Raw genomic sequence first — 18430 nt, 5'->3', positions numbered from 1 at the left:
ATAACTGATGATTAAGTAAATGATGATTCTGCCTAATGATTTTTAACTCCTTACTACCTATATATGAAACTGTTGCTGTGATGTAGCATCGCTAATGAAAGAAAATATTATTGAGAATACATTTGTGAAATACATGAGAGACTGACCTTTCAGATTTCAGCCCTGAGCATTTATAACATTAGACATTTTTAATTCAGGAATCTGATCTTACATAGATTTAAGGCATTTCCCTGCCTATGCTTTTTTGCCAGCCGCCACTAACACTTGCCAGGAGCATCGAGCTCATTCACACCAGTGAGAGCTGTGACAGTGCTGCCTTCTCCAAAACTTCTTACCCAGGAAGAAGTGAGACCAAAGCTCAGTGTCCCACTGTCCTGACCATATCATCAAGTTTGGTCATGAACTTTCTGCTTGTCCTGCGAAAATACTAATGTGACATGATTGGGAGTGTCCAAGAATCACAGAGCCAAAGAGAGTTTTTGGAGTCCCAGAAATTCCCACTGATTTTACTAGGGGTGGCCCACACAGTGAAACACAGGTGCCACGAAGCTGCCAGTTACTCCTTTGCTGCAGAAAGACGATTTGGGAAAACAGGGTGTTTTGTTCAGAATTTTAAAGTGAGAGCTGGGTTATGAAAAAAAAATACTCATGGATTTTGAAGCTTTCTGGAGACTAATTTTTAGACTAAAGAAGTTGGAAAAAGAAATGGTCCAGTGACTACTTGCTAATTCATCTGCATGTGCAGCTGCAAAATTATTTTCTGTGCACATAGTGCAAAACTTCTTCCTAAATATGAGGTTTAGAGACCCTTCGGGAGTAATTAACTATAATGCTGAAGCAAATCTGGGTTCGTTGTACACACTGCTCATTTGAGAAATGTTTTTCTGCATAAAGCCCATTAGTAAGTTTCCAAAACCTCCATGAATGTTAAGCATTTTATTATAGGACTCTAAGTGCTTCTTATTTTACATAAAAACTAATGTAATCCCATAAATTACATTTAGCTTTTGATCCCTGAATAGCAAACTGCTGTCTCACATGTCTATAAAATAATGTATTCAAGAGCTAAAATCTGCCTTTTATTTATTTATTAAGCAGTGATACAATAGCTCTTTCGCTATGGGCTACACAAAAAGTTGAGAGAAATGAAATTACATATTTTATTCTACTTACTGATCTTTTTCCATTCAGTGTATGTTTTCTTGTTGTACTAGCAGCTCTTCTGTGCTTTTAGTCCTATTCTGTGCACTACACAGTTCTTCCCGTTGTTAGGATCCTGCTTCTGATGTGGTGGAAATGAATAACAAAGCTGTTTTTTTTCATCATTTTTACAGTATTAGCAGTTGAAACAATTGTTTTCCTGAGGATATGATTTAACCAGGGCTGGGGATAAATCCCCTCAATGTTAGTGGCTGTAAAGTATTTACCTGCTATTAAGAATATGTTTAATTTGCTGAATTAGGTCAATGGATGAGGCTAATGGACTCCTTCAGAGGCAGCAGTGTGATGCTTACTGGCTTGTATTACACAGGCGGTCAGCAGAGATAATCTGACTTGCCTTTTCTGTCAACTAACTTGTGAAGAAGCAAAAATCATGTGAGATACTTGGAGGAAATCTATCCTGCAGCCTGACAAAGTAGCTGATACTTTCCTGCTGGGCAGTATTCCTGCTGGGCAGGCTGGTGGGACTCTGTTTGCCAGTGATCAGCACAGCAGCACGGGAAAGAAGAGCAGAAATATCTGCTCAGCTCTTATGAAAGTTTGTCTTTTTTCTTCCATGCATTTATGTTATCTGCTTATTTGGAGAGATTGACAACATAGCATTGTATACTGTTACCTGATATTCGTTGGGTCTTATATACCATTTATTTCAAAGTAAAACACTATGTTTTTTATTATTATGTCAGTTAATCACTTATATCTGAGTGTTTTTACAACACCTGTTATTTATCTCAAAATGTGCAAAATATATTTAAACATTTCCGTTTAAGGTGATGGTTTACACAGTGCTTTGGCTGTGCTATCTGGATTGGTTGGAATTTCAAGCAATTACTATTTTACACAGCGGCAGAGTATCTGTGAAGTGGCTATCAATTGAAACATATTTTGCTCTTCATATTTGCCTTTGCAGGTTTCACAAAACATTTAATTAGTGATAATCAGCTTTTAACCAGCCAGAGCACACTGATGTGATTCTCTTCCTCTCTCCCTCATGATTGTAAGCATAGTCTGTACCCATAAGATAAGTTACTTGCAGTCTGTAGAACATCCTAGCCAGCAGGAAGAGAGAGAATAAGAATGTCACTTGCATGGGAATAAAAAAAAAGGTGTTTCGTACACTGCGATTTCAGTGAAGGATGCAATTTTTCTTTCCTTTTCAGAATGGTGGACCTGGAAATCTGCTGGAGATTGCAAAGTCTACTTTCCCTGAAGGTTGCTGGTCAGTGGTCACCTTCTGCTTCATACAAGGAAACTAGAAGAGCTCCACATTAACTTCTGTATGGTTTGTTTCACAATGGAAGATCAAATGATTTTCTGGCTCAGGTTTTGTGAAGTTCGACATCTAATTTGGACCCAAACTTTGGAAAAGGCATCATCTCTGAGGAAGAGTTAAGAGACAGATTAAGCAGTACCAGATGATGAGCACTTTAAGTAGCACTGGAATATTACTCAGCTTGACAACAGTGTCTGTTACACTGGATTTTAGTTTGCATGGTGGTCTCATGGCTTGGTCTTTAAGCAGCAATTTGACTCTGAATCAGAGTTTGCCTACATCTGATCCTCTTAATGCCTCTGAGAAGGGCGAAGTCTCTCGGATGTCGGTGAGAGAGAAGAACTGGCCGGCCCTCTTGATCTTGGTCATCATTCTGCTTACCATTGGGGGGAACATACTGGTAATTATGGCTGTGTCCTTGGAGAAGAAATTGCAGAACGCCACAAACTTCTTCCTGATGTCCTTGGCAGTGGCAGACATGCTGGTGGGTATCCTGGTCATGCCCGTGTCGCTCATTGCAGTCCTGTACGGTAAGTGGCTTCCCTCCTTTTTCAGCTGTATGCTTTCACAGGGCACCCCTGAGGCTGCAGCAATCTGCGTTGCCCAGTTTATCATGCATTGGTAGCTGTATCAGTGTAGACTTGGCCATGGATCTCTGATAAGGGTCAGGCTCTGCTGGGTGAGGGCAGGGCAGTGCCAGGAGCAGTGCTTGTTTCCTTGCTGCTGGAATAAACTGTGAACTGTATCAGTGTTGGTTTTTATTGCCAAGACCACCTTGAGAAGCTGCAGCACTGAGTCAGCTTTTTGCCTTCTCCATTGATCTGTCCCAAAATTAGCTAGCAACCAAGAGCTCCAGGGAAGGCTGTGTGTGTGGTCATAGCTGACCCAGCTCTAAGTCAGGTCAGTCTGTCCTTGAGCTTGAATCCCACTGGCATCAGTGGGATTTGAGCAATAACTTAGAAAGGAGTTTTGCACTGGTAGATTTGGCACTCAGATGTTCTTGGTATTTATTGCCTGAGCTGAGCTTGCATTGTGCCTTATAGGGAGTCATTTTGCCTTTCTGTGCCTCAATTTTCCCCTAACCTGAGAACAACTTCCTTTGTTTTAAAACTGTGAGACATACATGTATACGTGTTCATTGTTGCTGTGTGACCCTTCCCTCCTGTATTAGGGTCAGTGCATTTGCTCTGCAGTGAGGCATTTTTCCTGCACTGTGTTAGAGCAACAGTGCCGTATAGGACCACTGTTAGAATTTCAGAAGAGTGAAACATCTACCACATCCAACTCTCTTATCTGTCTGAGACTCTGAATCCTAGGACTCCCTGCTTGTGTATATTACAAAGGGATATTGCATTTGTTTCTGTATCTGATCATCATGTTTGTATATACATGTATCAAGATAGTGTGTGTCCATTTAATATATAGCATTTAATCATTTTTGAAGTCTGTTTTCAGATTTTCTTTGAAAAGTATTGTAATATTGATATTTCTTGGAAATAAATAATGCTGTTTACTTACTGATTTGATTAGAAATTGGTTTACTGTCCTATAAAGTAAAAAGTAGGGATATTTATGTGACTTCTTCACTTGCCTAAATGATTAAATTGGACAGAGATTCATTTCTAAAACACATTGATCAAGCATACATTATTCCAAAGCTTATATAACTTGTCTACAGTGAGTTAAATCAATATGTGATTTAGATACAGACCTAGCCATTGAGTTCTTATGCATAAAGCCTTTTATTTTGGACTGTCAGAATAGTTCCATCTCTAAATCTTCTGCAAATTACAACACATGTGTTTTATTTTTAGCATTTTCCTCTGGTTCTCTGGAGCTTGAAAGATGGCATATAAATACTGAATTATTTGATTGACCTGCACTTGCATAAATTCTGGGTTACCCAGTGACTCTAAAAAGGCAAATTTATGGAAGTGATGCACATACGTACATACCTTCTGAGTCTTGGGAAACTAATGGAAATAGATTTTCTGTTGTTCCTCAAAAATTATTCCTTAAGGTCATTTAAAGGTATAAAGCATGCTACATATTTATAGGCAAGTAAATATCATTGACCTGAAGACGAATTGCAACTATTTCTTTTTTTTTTCTTTTTTTTTTTTTTTTCCTACCAGAGCACTAATATTAGCTGGTGGTGGCCTAAACACTTCTCTGCAGGCATACCACACTAAGTAGACTTTTGCAAAGCTTTTATTTGGAAAAACTATGGAAATACTGTGAGAAACGAGAATAGCTGCTGTTACCTCAGAGGAGCCATGGACTGTCAGAACCGTGCTTGGGCTGCCTGGGTAGCCCTTGCTGGGCTACCACATTCAGGCTTTGCATGGGGAGGAGGAAAAGCTCCATTTTGGGAAAGTGCAGCGTGGAAGTGAGCCTCCAGAAATCTTGTGAAACTTGTTAACCCCTGCAGATTGTCCACTTATTCCTGAGTCTGTCATAAGTTGTATCACTCCACCATTACATGTGCTGGTTGTGAGGACAAAATCTGTCTCTTGTGGAACACAGAGTTTCTTAACTTAGTCTCCTTGGAGTTATACCTTTTAGAAAGTTGGTCCTTCTTCTGCAAGCACTTTAGACACCACAGTGGCCAGGAGGATGTTGGGCTTTATCACACTTACAAAATGCTAGAGGTCAAGAAAAGTTATACAAATACTTTAATAGGTTTTGTATTGTTTACTGTGGTAGCACACAAACCAATACCAGTGATTAAGGGAGGGGACAGGAGAGGGGATATTCATACTTGAGCAGAATTCTTCTGAGAGTGTCTGGGGCTAAAGACATGTCTTCGAGGCGTAATTGTGAATGTTCAGTCATCTTTATTCTGTGTATTTTGACCTGTATATTCTCTACAGTCTATACACTGTGGCACCAGCCTCTTCAAAAGCTGCTGTATGGGGAAGTGTATGCAATAGATCTCTTCCAGATTTGGAGAAGTTACTTTTAATTTATGTAATCAGAAAGTAACCTTAAAAAATATATGTAATAAATAGACAAGTGATTAAGTTGCTTTTAAGTTTCCACATCAGCTCTCTGAATCCCAATGATAAATTCTAATTTGCAGAGTGGGTTCATTTCCTTAATTTTCATTTAATGAGATTAATGAAGTAGACTTCACTTGAAGCATAACCAGAAAATTGAATAGACACCATCCACAAAGATTTCTGGTTTTTAGTGTGTTTTTTTGTTGTTGTATTTGTCTTTGTGTTGTTTTTTTTTTTGTTTTTTTTTTTTTTTAAAGAAGTAAAAATCAAGTTGTCAGTTAATTTCAGATCCTTATTACAAAGAAAGTGATGGCAGGATACATTATTCTGGATTTTTCACCAATTAGTCTGTGCTCTGATATATTTATCAATTAGTCTTTCTTAAATGTCTTGGACTAATAGATGACTTGCTTTTGACAACTTGGAACATTTTCCATGGCATGTAATTCCTAAAGAATTAAACAAATTACTTTGTTAATTAATGAACATGCATCAGGAAGAGTAAATGAGAAATTAAAGCAGTGTTTAATCTCAATGGAGAAATTTCAGATGTAGCTAAAAATATTGGTGTGACCTGTGAGGGTATCAGCTATTCTGCTAGTAGTGGAACTTCTGACAACAAATGGAGACCTGCTCCTTAGGGTGTTTTAGCAAAAAGCAATGACAGGTTTGCATGATATGGAGTGGCTACGGGCAAGAAGAGGAAGGTCTGATCTTTCTCTTGCATTCCTTCATTACTTTTAGTAGACAACACCCATCGTCTCTTTGTATTGGCAATTACAGAAGGTATTAAACTTCGTTTGTTCTAATGAATCTAGACCAACAGGTTAACAGATGCTAACAAGTTGCCATTTTGACCAACAAATGGCTAGCACATTCATCTGAGACTTCAGGTTTCCAGGCTTCACTCTTCTCTCTCTTCTCTCTGAGAATAAAAAACAAACAAACAAACAAACAAAACAAAACAAAACAAAACAAACAAAAAAATAAATAAAACCAGTGTAATCCTGGTGGCCCAACACAGTTTCCAGGAAGGCTGCTATTAGATGCAGCATCCATTAGCACCAACTGCTGGAGCAGCTCTACACCCAGATTATTATTATTATTGCTAATTATCATCATTGCTGTGTGGTGACAGAGATGTGCTGAGCACTTGCAGCAGACTTCTCTGTGTATTCCCTCTGCAAATGGAAGGGAGCAGGGAAGCAGAACAGCTGTCAGTCAAACAGCTTGCTCTGCCATCTCATTTTGCCTGACCCTGTTCTGCCCTTTTGTGGTGGCACTTGCTATTAGCAGCAAACATCTTGCAGAGAGACCTGATCAGGTGAGACAAGGACAAGGTGTTGCTGAATAAGTTACTGGATGCAGTCAATATCTGAGAGGACAGACAGCGTACATGGAGTGCTTGTAATGCAAGTAGCCTTGGCAGAACCAGGGCATACCAAACACCTTGATGATACCTGTCATTTTCTGAAGATGCAGCATGGAGCAATGTGCTGATGCAAGAGCAGGGGACATCTGCACTGTGGTGGTTTTGTTGTTCTGTGTTTGTGTGTTTTTATTATTTTATTTTTTCTATTGATTTCTAGTAATAACTCTCAAGGTATGGGTTAGTATTTATTGCTGTCAACCAGCTACAGGTTTCCTTAATACCTTTAGTGTATTTTAGTGTATTCATAGCTGTGAGTTAAACTACTGCAGTTGTATGTATGCACTAGTGACTGTGGCACTCTTGGATTAATTAACAATCTCCCACCGCTGACAAATTCCTGGCTTAGTTCCAGCTATTTATTTTCTGATCTAGTCATCAGTTTATGACTGACATATCAAACCGGTGAGATCAGCCTATTATTTAATGTAACAATTTGTGTTCAAAATCCATTTGTGGTCTGGAAAAATGGTAAATCAAGCATCTGAGACCTGGTCCTGACCACTGTGTCCATGACCTGGGCTCCAACAGGTCACTTTGATGTACTGCTTTGACATTGTCCTCCCTGGGTCACATTACTCCTGGCACCTCCCTCTGTTGGAGAAACATCCCATCAGTTCTTGCCATATCTGCTAACTGTACATTCACACACTCTGGGGAGAATGGGGAGGGGGGAGGGGGACCTTTCCCTTTCCAGCTGGCTTAACTGCCTGCATTACTGCCAGTATTAACTGCTCCATGCTCAGCTTTGCTACTGATGGGGTCAGCTGAAGCTAGGACAATAATTCTGTGAAATCGGAAAACATTCTTCCTCGTTGTTCCATTGTTCCCTCACTTTCCAGAAATATATATATATATATATATATACACATACATATATATACACATACATATATATACACATACATACCAAAATTTAATTCAGATATTGAGTATCCTGCTATTGAATTTTCTCCCTGTTAACAATTGCTTGTTTACGTACTGTGACAAATGGGATTAAGTTGTGGCATATCTGTGTTTCTGCTGGGAAAGCTAACCCTGTATGCTATGCCCTGAATCCGTGTAAAAGCTTCCCTTTTGCTACCCAAGGTTTAAATTTTGGTTAGAGTGTGGGGAAAAAAACCAACAACAACAACAACAAATACTGAATAGCCTCCTGGATACTCTCTGTTGAATACTGTATCCTAACTGTAAAATATCTTTATTACAGAATCACAGAATTGTCTACCTCAAGACCCCAAGATCATCAAGTCCAACCTCTGACCTAACACTAACAAGTCCTCCACTAAACCATATCGCTAAGTTCAACATCTAAACGTCTTTTAAAGACCTCCAGGGATGGTCTTGAGGCAGTAAATGTTAACCTGTAGGATTTTCCAAAGTCCCTGAAAATATCGCATGCTTGTGATGACACTGTTCTTGATCATGTTTAGAAATTGCAGTAGGACCCCACTTAACTTTAACTTGATAGCTTCTGGTCAAGTGAGAATCAGAGCTGAAGAGCTGAAATCAGCAAACCAGCTCATGACTGGAGAGGGTGACAATATCTGGCAAGAGGAGGGAGTGATTCTACATGCCCTTTCTGAGCAGTGCTTGACTTTGGTCACATGTATTACCATCAATATCTTCCCAAAACATTTTCAGTAGGAGTCTTTAGCTTTTAATCAATAAATCGAGGGCTGGCTTTGTTCCATACACATTCATTTCTTTTTAATTTCATTTCTGATCTCATCAGAGATTATTCATACCTTATTTTTGCCTTTTTATCTTGTTTGTGGTTTTGATTGGACTTAACACAATAAAGAGTGGAAGCCTGGCTAGTGGGGAAAGTGGCATCATCTGAGCAGGGCAAAGCACTTTGAAATAAAGACAGTAGTGTTCCCCAGTACTTCATAGTCATTTTGTTGCAGCTTTTACTAATGCTGAATTGTTTTTAAAAATAGTCACAGGAATTTAACTTATTCTTGTCCTCTGTTATTCTTCCTCATTATTTGGATGTATTTTTTTATTGATGCATTTAAGTGACAAAAGATATTTTTGTGGGCACAGCTACACCCTGATAGAGAAAGAAGAGACTTAAACTTGTTTTCATTTTCAGTGAAATAACATCTCACTGTTAACGACTGTACAGATTGTTCTGTTGTCTGAGTAAGCATCCATTCATTTAACTGAAGTGGCTTCTTCATATGCTCCTTTCTAAGTCTCTTTCAAGTTTTAGTCCCATCAGGCTCCATTTTAGTCCTATTGAGCTCCACCATGATGTCTCCATGGCAAGCAGCTGCTGTGTTGCTTAAAACAAGACACACAGCACGGACAGTGAATTTCCTAGGAAGGAAAGTAATTGAAAAGTTTCCTGGTCAAGCTTGTATCTTGGCTTTCTTTCTGCTGAGTTTATCCTTTTGAGACAATTCAGGGTTTTGGTTACAATGCTTTCAAGCAAAGAAACAAGTCATAAATAAATTGTATAAATACAATGAAAAGAAGTCTTTGCTGCCTGCAGAATGACTGTTCATTTGGACATTTTTTAAAAATGATGTTAAAACATTAGTTTGGATTAGATTGAATTTATGAACAGCTTCTCAACCTGAAACTGAGTAGAGCAAGAAATGCTCCTAGCTCCTCTGGAAAGTAGTCTTGTATCACTTCTAAGCAACATCTGCAGGATATGGCTTTCTTCTAGTAGATAAAATTATAACACTGTTCAGTGTCTGACCTGCCATCACTTCTTTGGGCAGATGGTAATTGGTAACTGAGCTGTTTTTTTCTGTGCATGTTGCAGCTTCACAGACAGATTTAGAAGGCCTGTCACTTTTAATATAACAGGAACCAGCCCCATAAAAATTCAGATTTCAGTAAAACTTTGCATTGTAAATTCTTCTTAAATAATTTTGTGGGATCCACTCTAAATCTTCTGTGTTGAAGCTCTTTTCTCTCTCTCAGGAGAAATGTTTCCCTTCCTCAGCTGACCTTACTCTGAGCAGGCTGCAGCAACAGCATCTGCTATATTTGTAGTGAGAAGAAACATTATCATGGCAAGCGGGCTGTGACAGTCAGGAATATATTTCAGAATAATAGAAGGGAGAGGAGCTGACAGCGCTTGCTGGTAGTGCACCTCAAGCATCGGTCTGAACTGTATCCTCAGAGATCCTGTGCGCCACAAGAAAGGTGGGAGCAAGACCAACTTTCCCCTGTGCAGTTTATGTAGCAGTTCCTTGGCCCCATACCGAATGAGCCTTGCGGTGGATTGTGGGCTGTTCCTTGTGTCTGCAGTCTCTACTGTGTTTATCTGGCAGGATGATTCCAGTCTACCCTCCAGCCTGTGTGAGCAGAGTGCAACAAGTCTCCACCTGGGCTGTGCTCTCTGCTGTGTGCAACGTATGGGCCAAAGTCAATACAAGTACTGTGGGACAACAGTGCATAGGTGCAGCCAACCATAACTGTCAGACAACGTCCATGATGTTTTAATATCCATCTTGCCTGCACTACCATCTGTTACCCAAGGTAGGACAAGTGAACTGGTTGTTAATAACCGGCTGTAATGAATGCACAAGTGTCCCTCCTGGGCTCTCGGCAAGGCTTCATTAACTCCAGTTACAGGAATGAAGGTTATGTTGCACAAGGTGTACTTCTATGCGCTTTCTGTTTGAAAATGAATGCTGTTATTCATTACTTGCTCTGGAAGTGAATGCTTCACTCGGGGTAGCTGCCTCTCTCCTCTTCCTGCTTTGCTGTAGCTCAGGGGAGCCTGGTCTCTGTTGTGCTGCGTACCACTTGATGCCTTGCATGGCATAGGAGCAGGCAGCAAGGAAGGGCCTCTCCGGGTTGTCATACCCAAATCAGCCTGCTGAACCCTGTATTCAGGAGTCCTGTCAGCTCTGGAGAATGCATAGCTTCCCAAGTGAGTGTGTCATGACAGCTAGAGCTGCACTGAATGCTTTTGTCTCAATATTTTTTTTTTAAATGAAATATGTTTTGTTGCCAAAACTGAGAACTCTACAGAAGTATATCCATTTCTATGGCATTTCTCCTGGGAAGATGAAAGAGAAATAGGATTTTTCTCATTGCTGGTGAAATATTTTTTCATTGTGTGTGAATCTGAGTCCCATTCTATCTGCTTCACAGTGACCTGTTGTACAAAAATTAAAAACATTTCTACTAACATAATCACTAAGGCATATCAATCTATTGATAGCTATTTCGATCTATAAAGTAGAATTTCAGTCTTGGACATGTTTAATTTTAACATAACTCTATTTTTCATAAATCTTCAAAAGTTCTTATGTTTATTCCAATGCTGAATGAAAATAAATGCAGGCATGTGCTATAAACTGGCCAAATCTCCAGAGCCTGTGTTAACAAGAACCCAGTTTCTGTGATCAGCAAGTGCCATCCTCCAAGGAAGGAGATCACCACATCTGTCTCTGATAGCAACGAAGACAGCTATGTCCAAGCTCCCACTCTGAGCTGAACTGTGCATCTTTCAGCTGCTCCCTGCAAGTCTCTGGCCCATCACTTCAGCATTGCTCAGGTTTGCTTGCACACAGTGAGACTTCCCTCATTGTTCAGGAGAGCAGAGGAACCCTGGCCTCAGGTTTCTAATCTTGCTTCCCATGCTGCTGAACTCTGGACCAGGGTGATGTAGCAAAAAAGATTTTCCTGACATAAATCAATGACAACTTTAAGAGAGTTTGAATGCTGCTCTTCTTATGTGCTGTGGGTAGGGCCTGGAAATTTTGTGCCAGGCCCCTGTTACAAATTTGAACTCACCTATAATCCACATTGCGGAGCATCAATTTATGGGGTTCTGAAGACCAATTTCTGCTGTCAGATACAGAGGCAGAATGATTACTTTTTTTTTTAACCAACTGCCTCTTTCTCGTTATTTCTCTGCTCTGTGCTGCCTGCGTATTGTTTAGTGTTGCCTTCATCCTTCTTCTCAGTGTAGGCAGCAAAATTTTTTATTATCCTCCCCGTGTTCATTTCCATTGACAAGACGATCTTGCCCACATGCCAGCTTTAGGATGAAACAACAGAGATTTTTTTTTTTTCTCATTCTTAAACATGTTCTTTTGCTTCTCCTAACCTCTGGCTGTTAAGTAACCAGTTACTTTGCCTGCTATGAGTTAGTGGAGCCTTCAGCCTCCTATCTGCTGGGGATAACGCTGCTGTGCATGGAGCTTGGGCTGTGCAGTCCAGGAATAACTGAACACAGCACAAAAAACATCCAACATTTTCTGTTTCTGGTGACTGATCAAGAAGCCTGGTCACACAAAGGGTTGCATAGCTGCTTTCTCTGGGCTGCTAGAGTGCTTATTGGTTGCACACCCTTTGAATCACCTCGTTATAGATTTAATTAAATGTCAGCCTGCTGGAGAGAATGAGGGGATAAGAATTCCTGGGTACACACCCAAGGGTGGGATGCACATCTGAGAGAGCCGCTGTACCACAAGGGTGTCAATGGCTGTGCAAGCATCCCAGGCCAGAGCACTCTGGTGGTGCTGGGTCTCAGGTGTGAGCAATCCACACATGCACTATTCAATAATCTCAGCAAACTGCAGCACTGTCAGGCTCAGAGTTAATCCCTTCCTTTCAGGCAAATGTGCTTGTGGCCCTAATTTTCACAGGTTGTGAGGGATGCTGCTCATCATTTATCCTGGGGGTTTGACAGACGTTTTGGTAGATGGTGCCTCTTGCAGAAAGACCTGAACAAAATCAATTGTGTTAATCTGAAAAATGCTGCATGAAAGCATGAATTTGTATATCTGAGCTTAAAGGTGAGCTGGTGAGTTGTCAAGTAGAAAAGAGAAGTCTTTTTCTTTTTTCTTTTATTTTTTTTCTTTTTAATGTAGAAAAATAGAAAATAAGAATGCTAAAGAACATCCTCAGTTTTATTTTCTAAATATTACTTTTTTTTTGCCTCATTTATTGTGATCAGTTGTAGCAGACTTCAGGTAGGGAAACATTGCGTGATTCGGATCTGGGGAATGGTTTCCTACAAAATATAGTAGGGGAGATTCTGACCATGCTGAAGTCAGTGAGAACATTGGCAGCAAGTTCAGACAGCCTGGGGCTTTTTCCAGAGTACTCTCTGCATCCTCCAGCCCTCTTTACACTCCTTGTGCATGGTCATGGCTGTTGCTGTTGGCACAACTACTGCAGCATCCTTCATCTACAAGGGTCCCAGATGTTCTCTTTGAAACAACTGATCTCTTTTGAATATAAGAAAATCTCTACCACTGCAATGCAGGTCCCTTCATGGCATTTCAGCTTATTAGTTTTCAGCACCATCATACTAAGCATGGGCAACTCTCCCATTAAAACTTTATGACACCTGTAGGTAAGAGAAATTAGCTGGCACCAGTACCAATAAGATAACGTAACATCGTGTAGTGCAAAATATGTAGTTCAGTTCTGAAATTTGCTCTCAGTCTGCAGGGCCTGATCCTAAAGAGTATTTCAATGGACATTCACTTGCTTATGTATTTTGGGATAAAAAGCTGCTTGTGATTAACCTTTGTGTTGGCTTTGTGAGGTTGGTGCTCCCTCTTTTTTTTTTCCTTTTCTGTTTCCTGCTGGAAGAAGAGAAAGTCCATCTCCTCTGGGCCCTTGATTGGCTGAGACTGTTGAGATTTTTTGTTTGGTTGATTAATTGGAGTTAAATAAATAAATAAAAAGGCAGAGGCAGCAAATTCATCTTAGAAAAATAAATCATATTTTGCATGATCCAAATAGAAAAATGAAATCACAGACTCTAAGGAGAGTTTCTTGATCTCACAGGAATAAGGAGTTAAAAGGACTTTCTGACTCACAGTGTCCTGTTGTTTTCTACTAGGTATTAGTAAGACAGAGCTATTGCAGTCATATCTTCTATTTTCCAGATTCTGTTTCCTTTCAGGTCTGCCTGCTGTTGGGATGCTGAAGCCAGGATCTGTATGTGACAGCATGTAGCAACAGAAAGCCATGACAAATCTCTGAGCACCTTATTATCAATCCAAAATTCATATCTTTGCCAACCTCAACTTTTCCTGCAAGCAGCAGTTTTTAAATAGAAAATTCTAACATTGCAGTGTGAAAAAAGCAAAACCTCCATGTCCCTTTGTACTTTATAAGGAGAAGTAGATGAGCCTTGTAACTTTCCTTCAAAACTCAGTAAACTGGGTTGCTTCTTCTTAGCAGTTTTATCCAGGGAAATCTGTTAGTATTTCCACTGTCACAGCAAGAAGTCACAAGTCATCATCTCTAAACTATTTAAGGGCTATGGTCTGAAATAAAGTCAGAAGGTAACTGGAAAGGAGAGTAGGTTGCAGAGCAGGCTTCTGATACAGAGACTCAGGTGGGCACTTGCTAAATGGAGGCAAGTTTTCTGCATTACTTCCAGTCTTACCCCAAAACACCCCCTGGAAGCAGTCCTAGGTAAGAGCTAACCATGTAAAATATTCCCCAGGCATCTCAGTGAGGATATTTCTTTGGCAGCCTCTACAAATGTGGCAGAAAAGACCAATGGAGTCCAGCTTCAGCCTCCTTCCAAATTGCTGAAAGATGAAGGGAAAAGGTAAAATACTCTGTGATCTCAGTGGAGTAATTCCTACTTATGATAGCTGAATATATGGCCTTACAGATTTCTAATTTACCCACAGCATGTATGCTGCATTCATTTAGGGAGCTACTTTTCATATTTTAGACTTTAAATTGGACAGGCATGTCTTGCCTACACAGTGCAGTTTTAGAATTGCCCATCCAAAACAAATCTTGCATGTTCAAGTATGGCTCATTAGAATGATGTTGAATGGTGCACCTTTAAATGTTATTTAATGCAAATAAGGATGTAGATCCAGTTATATTTTTAAATTCACCCTTTTGCTATTTTTTTTTTTTTTGAAAATATAAAAAGGTTTTTAAATTCACAGGAATTTAAGGGTCCCAAAACTTAGAGTGTGTATATTTACATTTCTGTTTTACAGGAGAACTAATCTCACTTTAAATACAGCAGTGGTTTTAATGCTGTCAGTGCAATCTTCTCATGCCCAATTTGCTTCTAGATCAGTGAAGCTAAATGTGCTTTAAAATGCATGAATCTTTGTTTACTTTTTATGACGGTAGCCTGTTAGCTCCACTAGTAGCTCTGTAAGCTCATTGCCTCATTGTAGTTAACTTTTATGAGGTTAGTTGAAAAGAAATAAAAACTTACATGTTTTGTAGCAAATCAGAAATTGATACAATACAATGAGAAAAAAAAAAAAAAAGGAATTATTTTATATAAACATATAGACCCTATGACAATAAACTACTTGAGAGAGAAACTTGCTGCTTTGTAAAGGTGCCAGGTGGATTGACAAGATAACAAGTCAAATGAAGACAGCTAGTGTGTTTCCCACAGACAAATTTAGCCTCATCTGGGAGGAAGAACAGCAGCACCTCTGGGTCCCTACGCCAGAGGCCACACAAACTCTTCCTTGGGTATGTTGAAATATTTTTATTTTTTTTTTAAATAGAGGGAAATGATTTAATGATAATTGCAGACATTTGACAAAGGCTGAATTCATTTTAGTATATATCATTGTACATGTATATATACACACACAAATATGTACATACTATGTATAACAAATCTATTAAGATATATATATATACATATTCACCTCAGATAGCTTCTTGCAAGGACTTTATCTGAGTTATGGGTGCTAGTCCCAGCTTAGGTATCCTTTTGCAAACCTCACCTGAGTTTAGCTTCAGCTGTAGCTTGGGCCTTCCTCATTTTCAGAATCTGTTGACCATCTGGAGAGAGACCCAGCTAATATGTGCACCGCCTCTGCAGCTGCACCACAAAGCCTGATGCTCCAGCAGCATCTGCTCAGCGAGCAAGGGAGCTGCGTGAGGATTGACATTTGCTTCTATTGATTTTTGTAAACAGAGAGAGAGAGAGAGTATGAGAATTCCATGGAATAGCAGGGAGAAAAGGATAGTAACTTGAGAAAAGGGTAGTAACTCCTCCTAATCTTTATCCAAACACTAAGTTAATTTAGGGATGTGGAAAATACAATATCCTGCACTTAGAAACTTCAAATATGTGACAAGGAGTTTAAAAATCAGAGGTGACCGCACAATGCTGATCAGAGCTGTCACAGAGGAGTGTATCTTGGTAGCTTCATTGGTTTTGTTCATCTTGAATATACCATACCAGTTATGGCTTTTATTTTCTGTTACCCATAAAGTCCCCTGCTTCCTCTCCTAGAAGCTGCTTGCAGCTAAATCTAGTAACATGCTCACACACCAAATATCTAGAATATATTATCTCATGCCTAGTTCTTGCTATCTCTTCTCACTCACCCTAGCAGAGTGAAATTCGGATGAGGAACTAGTTAGTCGCATGTGTTTTTCAGCACTTGCCAACAAGCAGTTACAATTTCCAGGAACAGTCCTACTTGCAGTCTGTTGTAAAGATTAACATATGGCTCATTTTCCTGTGCTGGCTACAGCTGCAGATATTGGAGAACATAACGGGAAATGCAGAAGGACTCTACGGATGGTCAGCTATATTTCTATACCCACTCCTGACTTAACATGTAATTGAAAAACTGTCTCATCTTTGTTCTCTGTGGAAATTACTCTCTGTATTCACTGGAGAAGTCTGTTGTTGCTTGTAGATAGATGCTTCATGCCAGCATTCTGCTACTTGGTGTTTTTGAGTACATCTTATATTTGTTGCTTCTACTGTACTGTGTTATGGGTAGAATTTTGTGAAAATAACTACAGTTTCTTTTCAACATATGGTATCCATAATGTTATTTACATGATTGATAAAATAGTATCATAATTTCTTGTATAATGGCTCCACCTCAGTGATGGTGACATGCCAAGACCCCAAGGAAACATTTTTCAGAGGAGGTTCATGTAATGGGCCAACCAGTCTTTTGAGCTTAAAACTGTGGAAAAATCATTGCTATTTTTCAGACCAATACATATATAGATAGACATCTGCTTTTCAAAAGGCATAAAGAAATAATGAGAGAAGCAAGGAGAAATCTTGGAAAAGCACTTGGATATACTGTAAGATAAATATACCAATGTAATATATTTGCTTGAATTATGAATGTTTCCAGTATTGGGTCAATTAACTCAGAATTAACTCAAATTTTTATTCTACTTCCTTTCACATCTGTCTGCTGAATTAATATCTTTAAATTATTCTCAGCAAGTTATGATTTTAATGTCTCTCCAATTCATGTGACATATCCCTTGAAATTCTGCCTCTACAGTTCTCTAATATTCATTAAAATACACTCAAATACCCTTATAGGGTCGTTTGCTTCCTGAAGACCTAATGGTAACAGTAGCATTAAGTTCTCACTCTGTTTTATCAGCCCATGCTGGGAAAGAGGCTCTGATGTGATTCATCTGCTTGTGTGGTAATTAAATGGAAATTACATTGATGGAAGAGGGGCCACATGCCAATTTCTCTGCCTTGCACTAATTTGCACGCTGTTTCATTGACGCAATACAATCCTTTTCTGAATGGACATCTCACAAGAGAAACAAAATGTATCCTCACTAGCTTTTCTGCCAAAATTGCCATTAAATATGCTAATGAGTTGAGGCAAATTTGTGTATGAGCCTGTCATGAAGCCTATGCTGTGATTACCAATACATGCTATATCAACGTTATGGTTTCAGGTATTAGTTTCAAATATATATTATACTTTTTCCAGACTCCTCTGTGTTTTCACTTTTTCATAAGGCTTGTGGTTGGAAAACTTTACTATTCCTGTAGGAATTTTGATAAACACTATAACAATATTAGGTTTAGTGAGGGAGTCTCTCTTCTGAGATGCTACCTCCATTCCTAGGTGAAAAAGATTCAGGTCTATAAGAAGTTCAACTAGTGATACACAAACACTAAATAACCAAGTCCTCTATTAGCTATTAAGTACAAGATATTAGGGGCAAGGCAGGATGTTTGATACGATTCTGCTGATTCTCTGTTATTTCTTAGGTGGCTTGATTTCTCTTCCTGTTGACATGTTGGCAGCAGTCTCTCTTTTCCAACTGTGTTGGGGGTATCAGGGCAGACCAGTTGTTACCTTGACCAATCCATTTCTACTTTCTGATATATGTATATATTTTTGTGTTGTGTTTACTTCAGTTAAGTTTTTAGGTGTTTTGTTTGTTTTTATAGATGTCTTTTTTCATCCACAGTCAGAGGCAACAGTTGTAGAAGAAGGTCTTGGTGTTGCTGAGATATGGAAATATGTAAAAGCCTGTATGACAGGCTTTTACCATACCTATTTGGCACCCACTGGGATGCAGAAGGCTGTGAATGCATGCCTGACACCTATGAATATTGATGGCTCTGAGGCAGCAGAGTTTTGTCCTCGTGTCCTTGTGTTTGTTCTGACTAGTGTCTACTTCTCATTCTGTTATGCACATTTCTAATTTCGTAGGTAAATTACTGAATTTTCCAGTTAACCATTTGTTGATTCCTTTTGATCAATTTGTCTAAAATGAATG

General features: G+C 39.3%; 1 protein-coding gene and 1 long non-coding RNA gene across 19 annotated transcripts in view; both read left to right on the top strand.

Moving 5' to 3' along the window:
• The window catches only part of HTR2C (5-hydroxytryptamine receptor 2C), a 223107-nt gene that overhangs the window by 180942 nt on the left and 23735 nt on the right, over positions 1–18430 (top strand). For 17 of the 18 annotated variants that reach the window (XM_084534460.1, XM_084534470.1, XM_084534455.1 and 14 more), the window contains one exon: positions 2382–3024. In XM_084534460.1, coding sequence (XP_084390586.1) covers positions 2637–3024 — 388 coding nt within the window. In that variant the 5' untranslated portion in view covers positions 2382–2636. Of the gene's footprint in view, positions 1–2381; positions 3025–18430 lie in introns of those variants that run through there. The other variant, XM_084534464.1, reaches the window with a different exon arrangement.
• Positions 13864–15262, top strand: LOC311443884. Its single transcript, XR_014697553.1, has 3 exons — positions 13864–14258; positions 14370–14477; positions 15243–15262. It is a non-coding gene; the product is annotated as an uncharacterized lncRNA (long non-coding RNA).

The sequence above is a fragment of the Aythya ferina genome (assembly GCF_964211825.1).
Source record: "Aythya ferina genome assembly, chromosome: 13".
Lineage (NCBI taxonomy): Eukaryota > Metazoa > Chordata > Aves > Anseriformes > Anatidae > Aythya > Aythya ferina.
The sequence above is the reverse complement of the archived record's forward strand: the minus strand, read 5'-3'. Positions and strand labels throughout refer to the sequence as shown.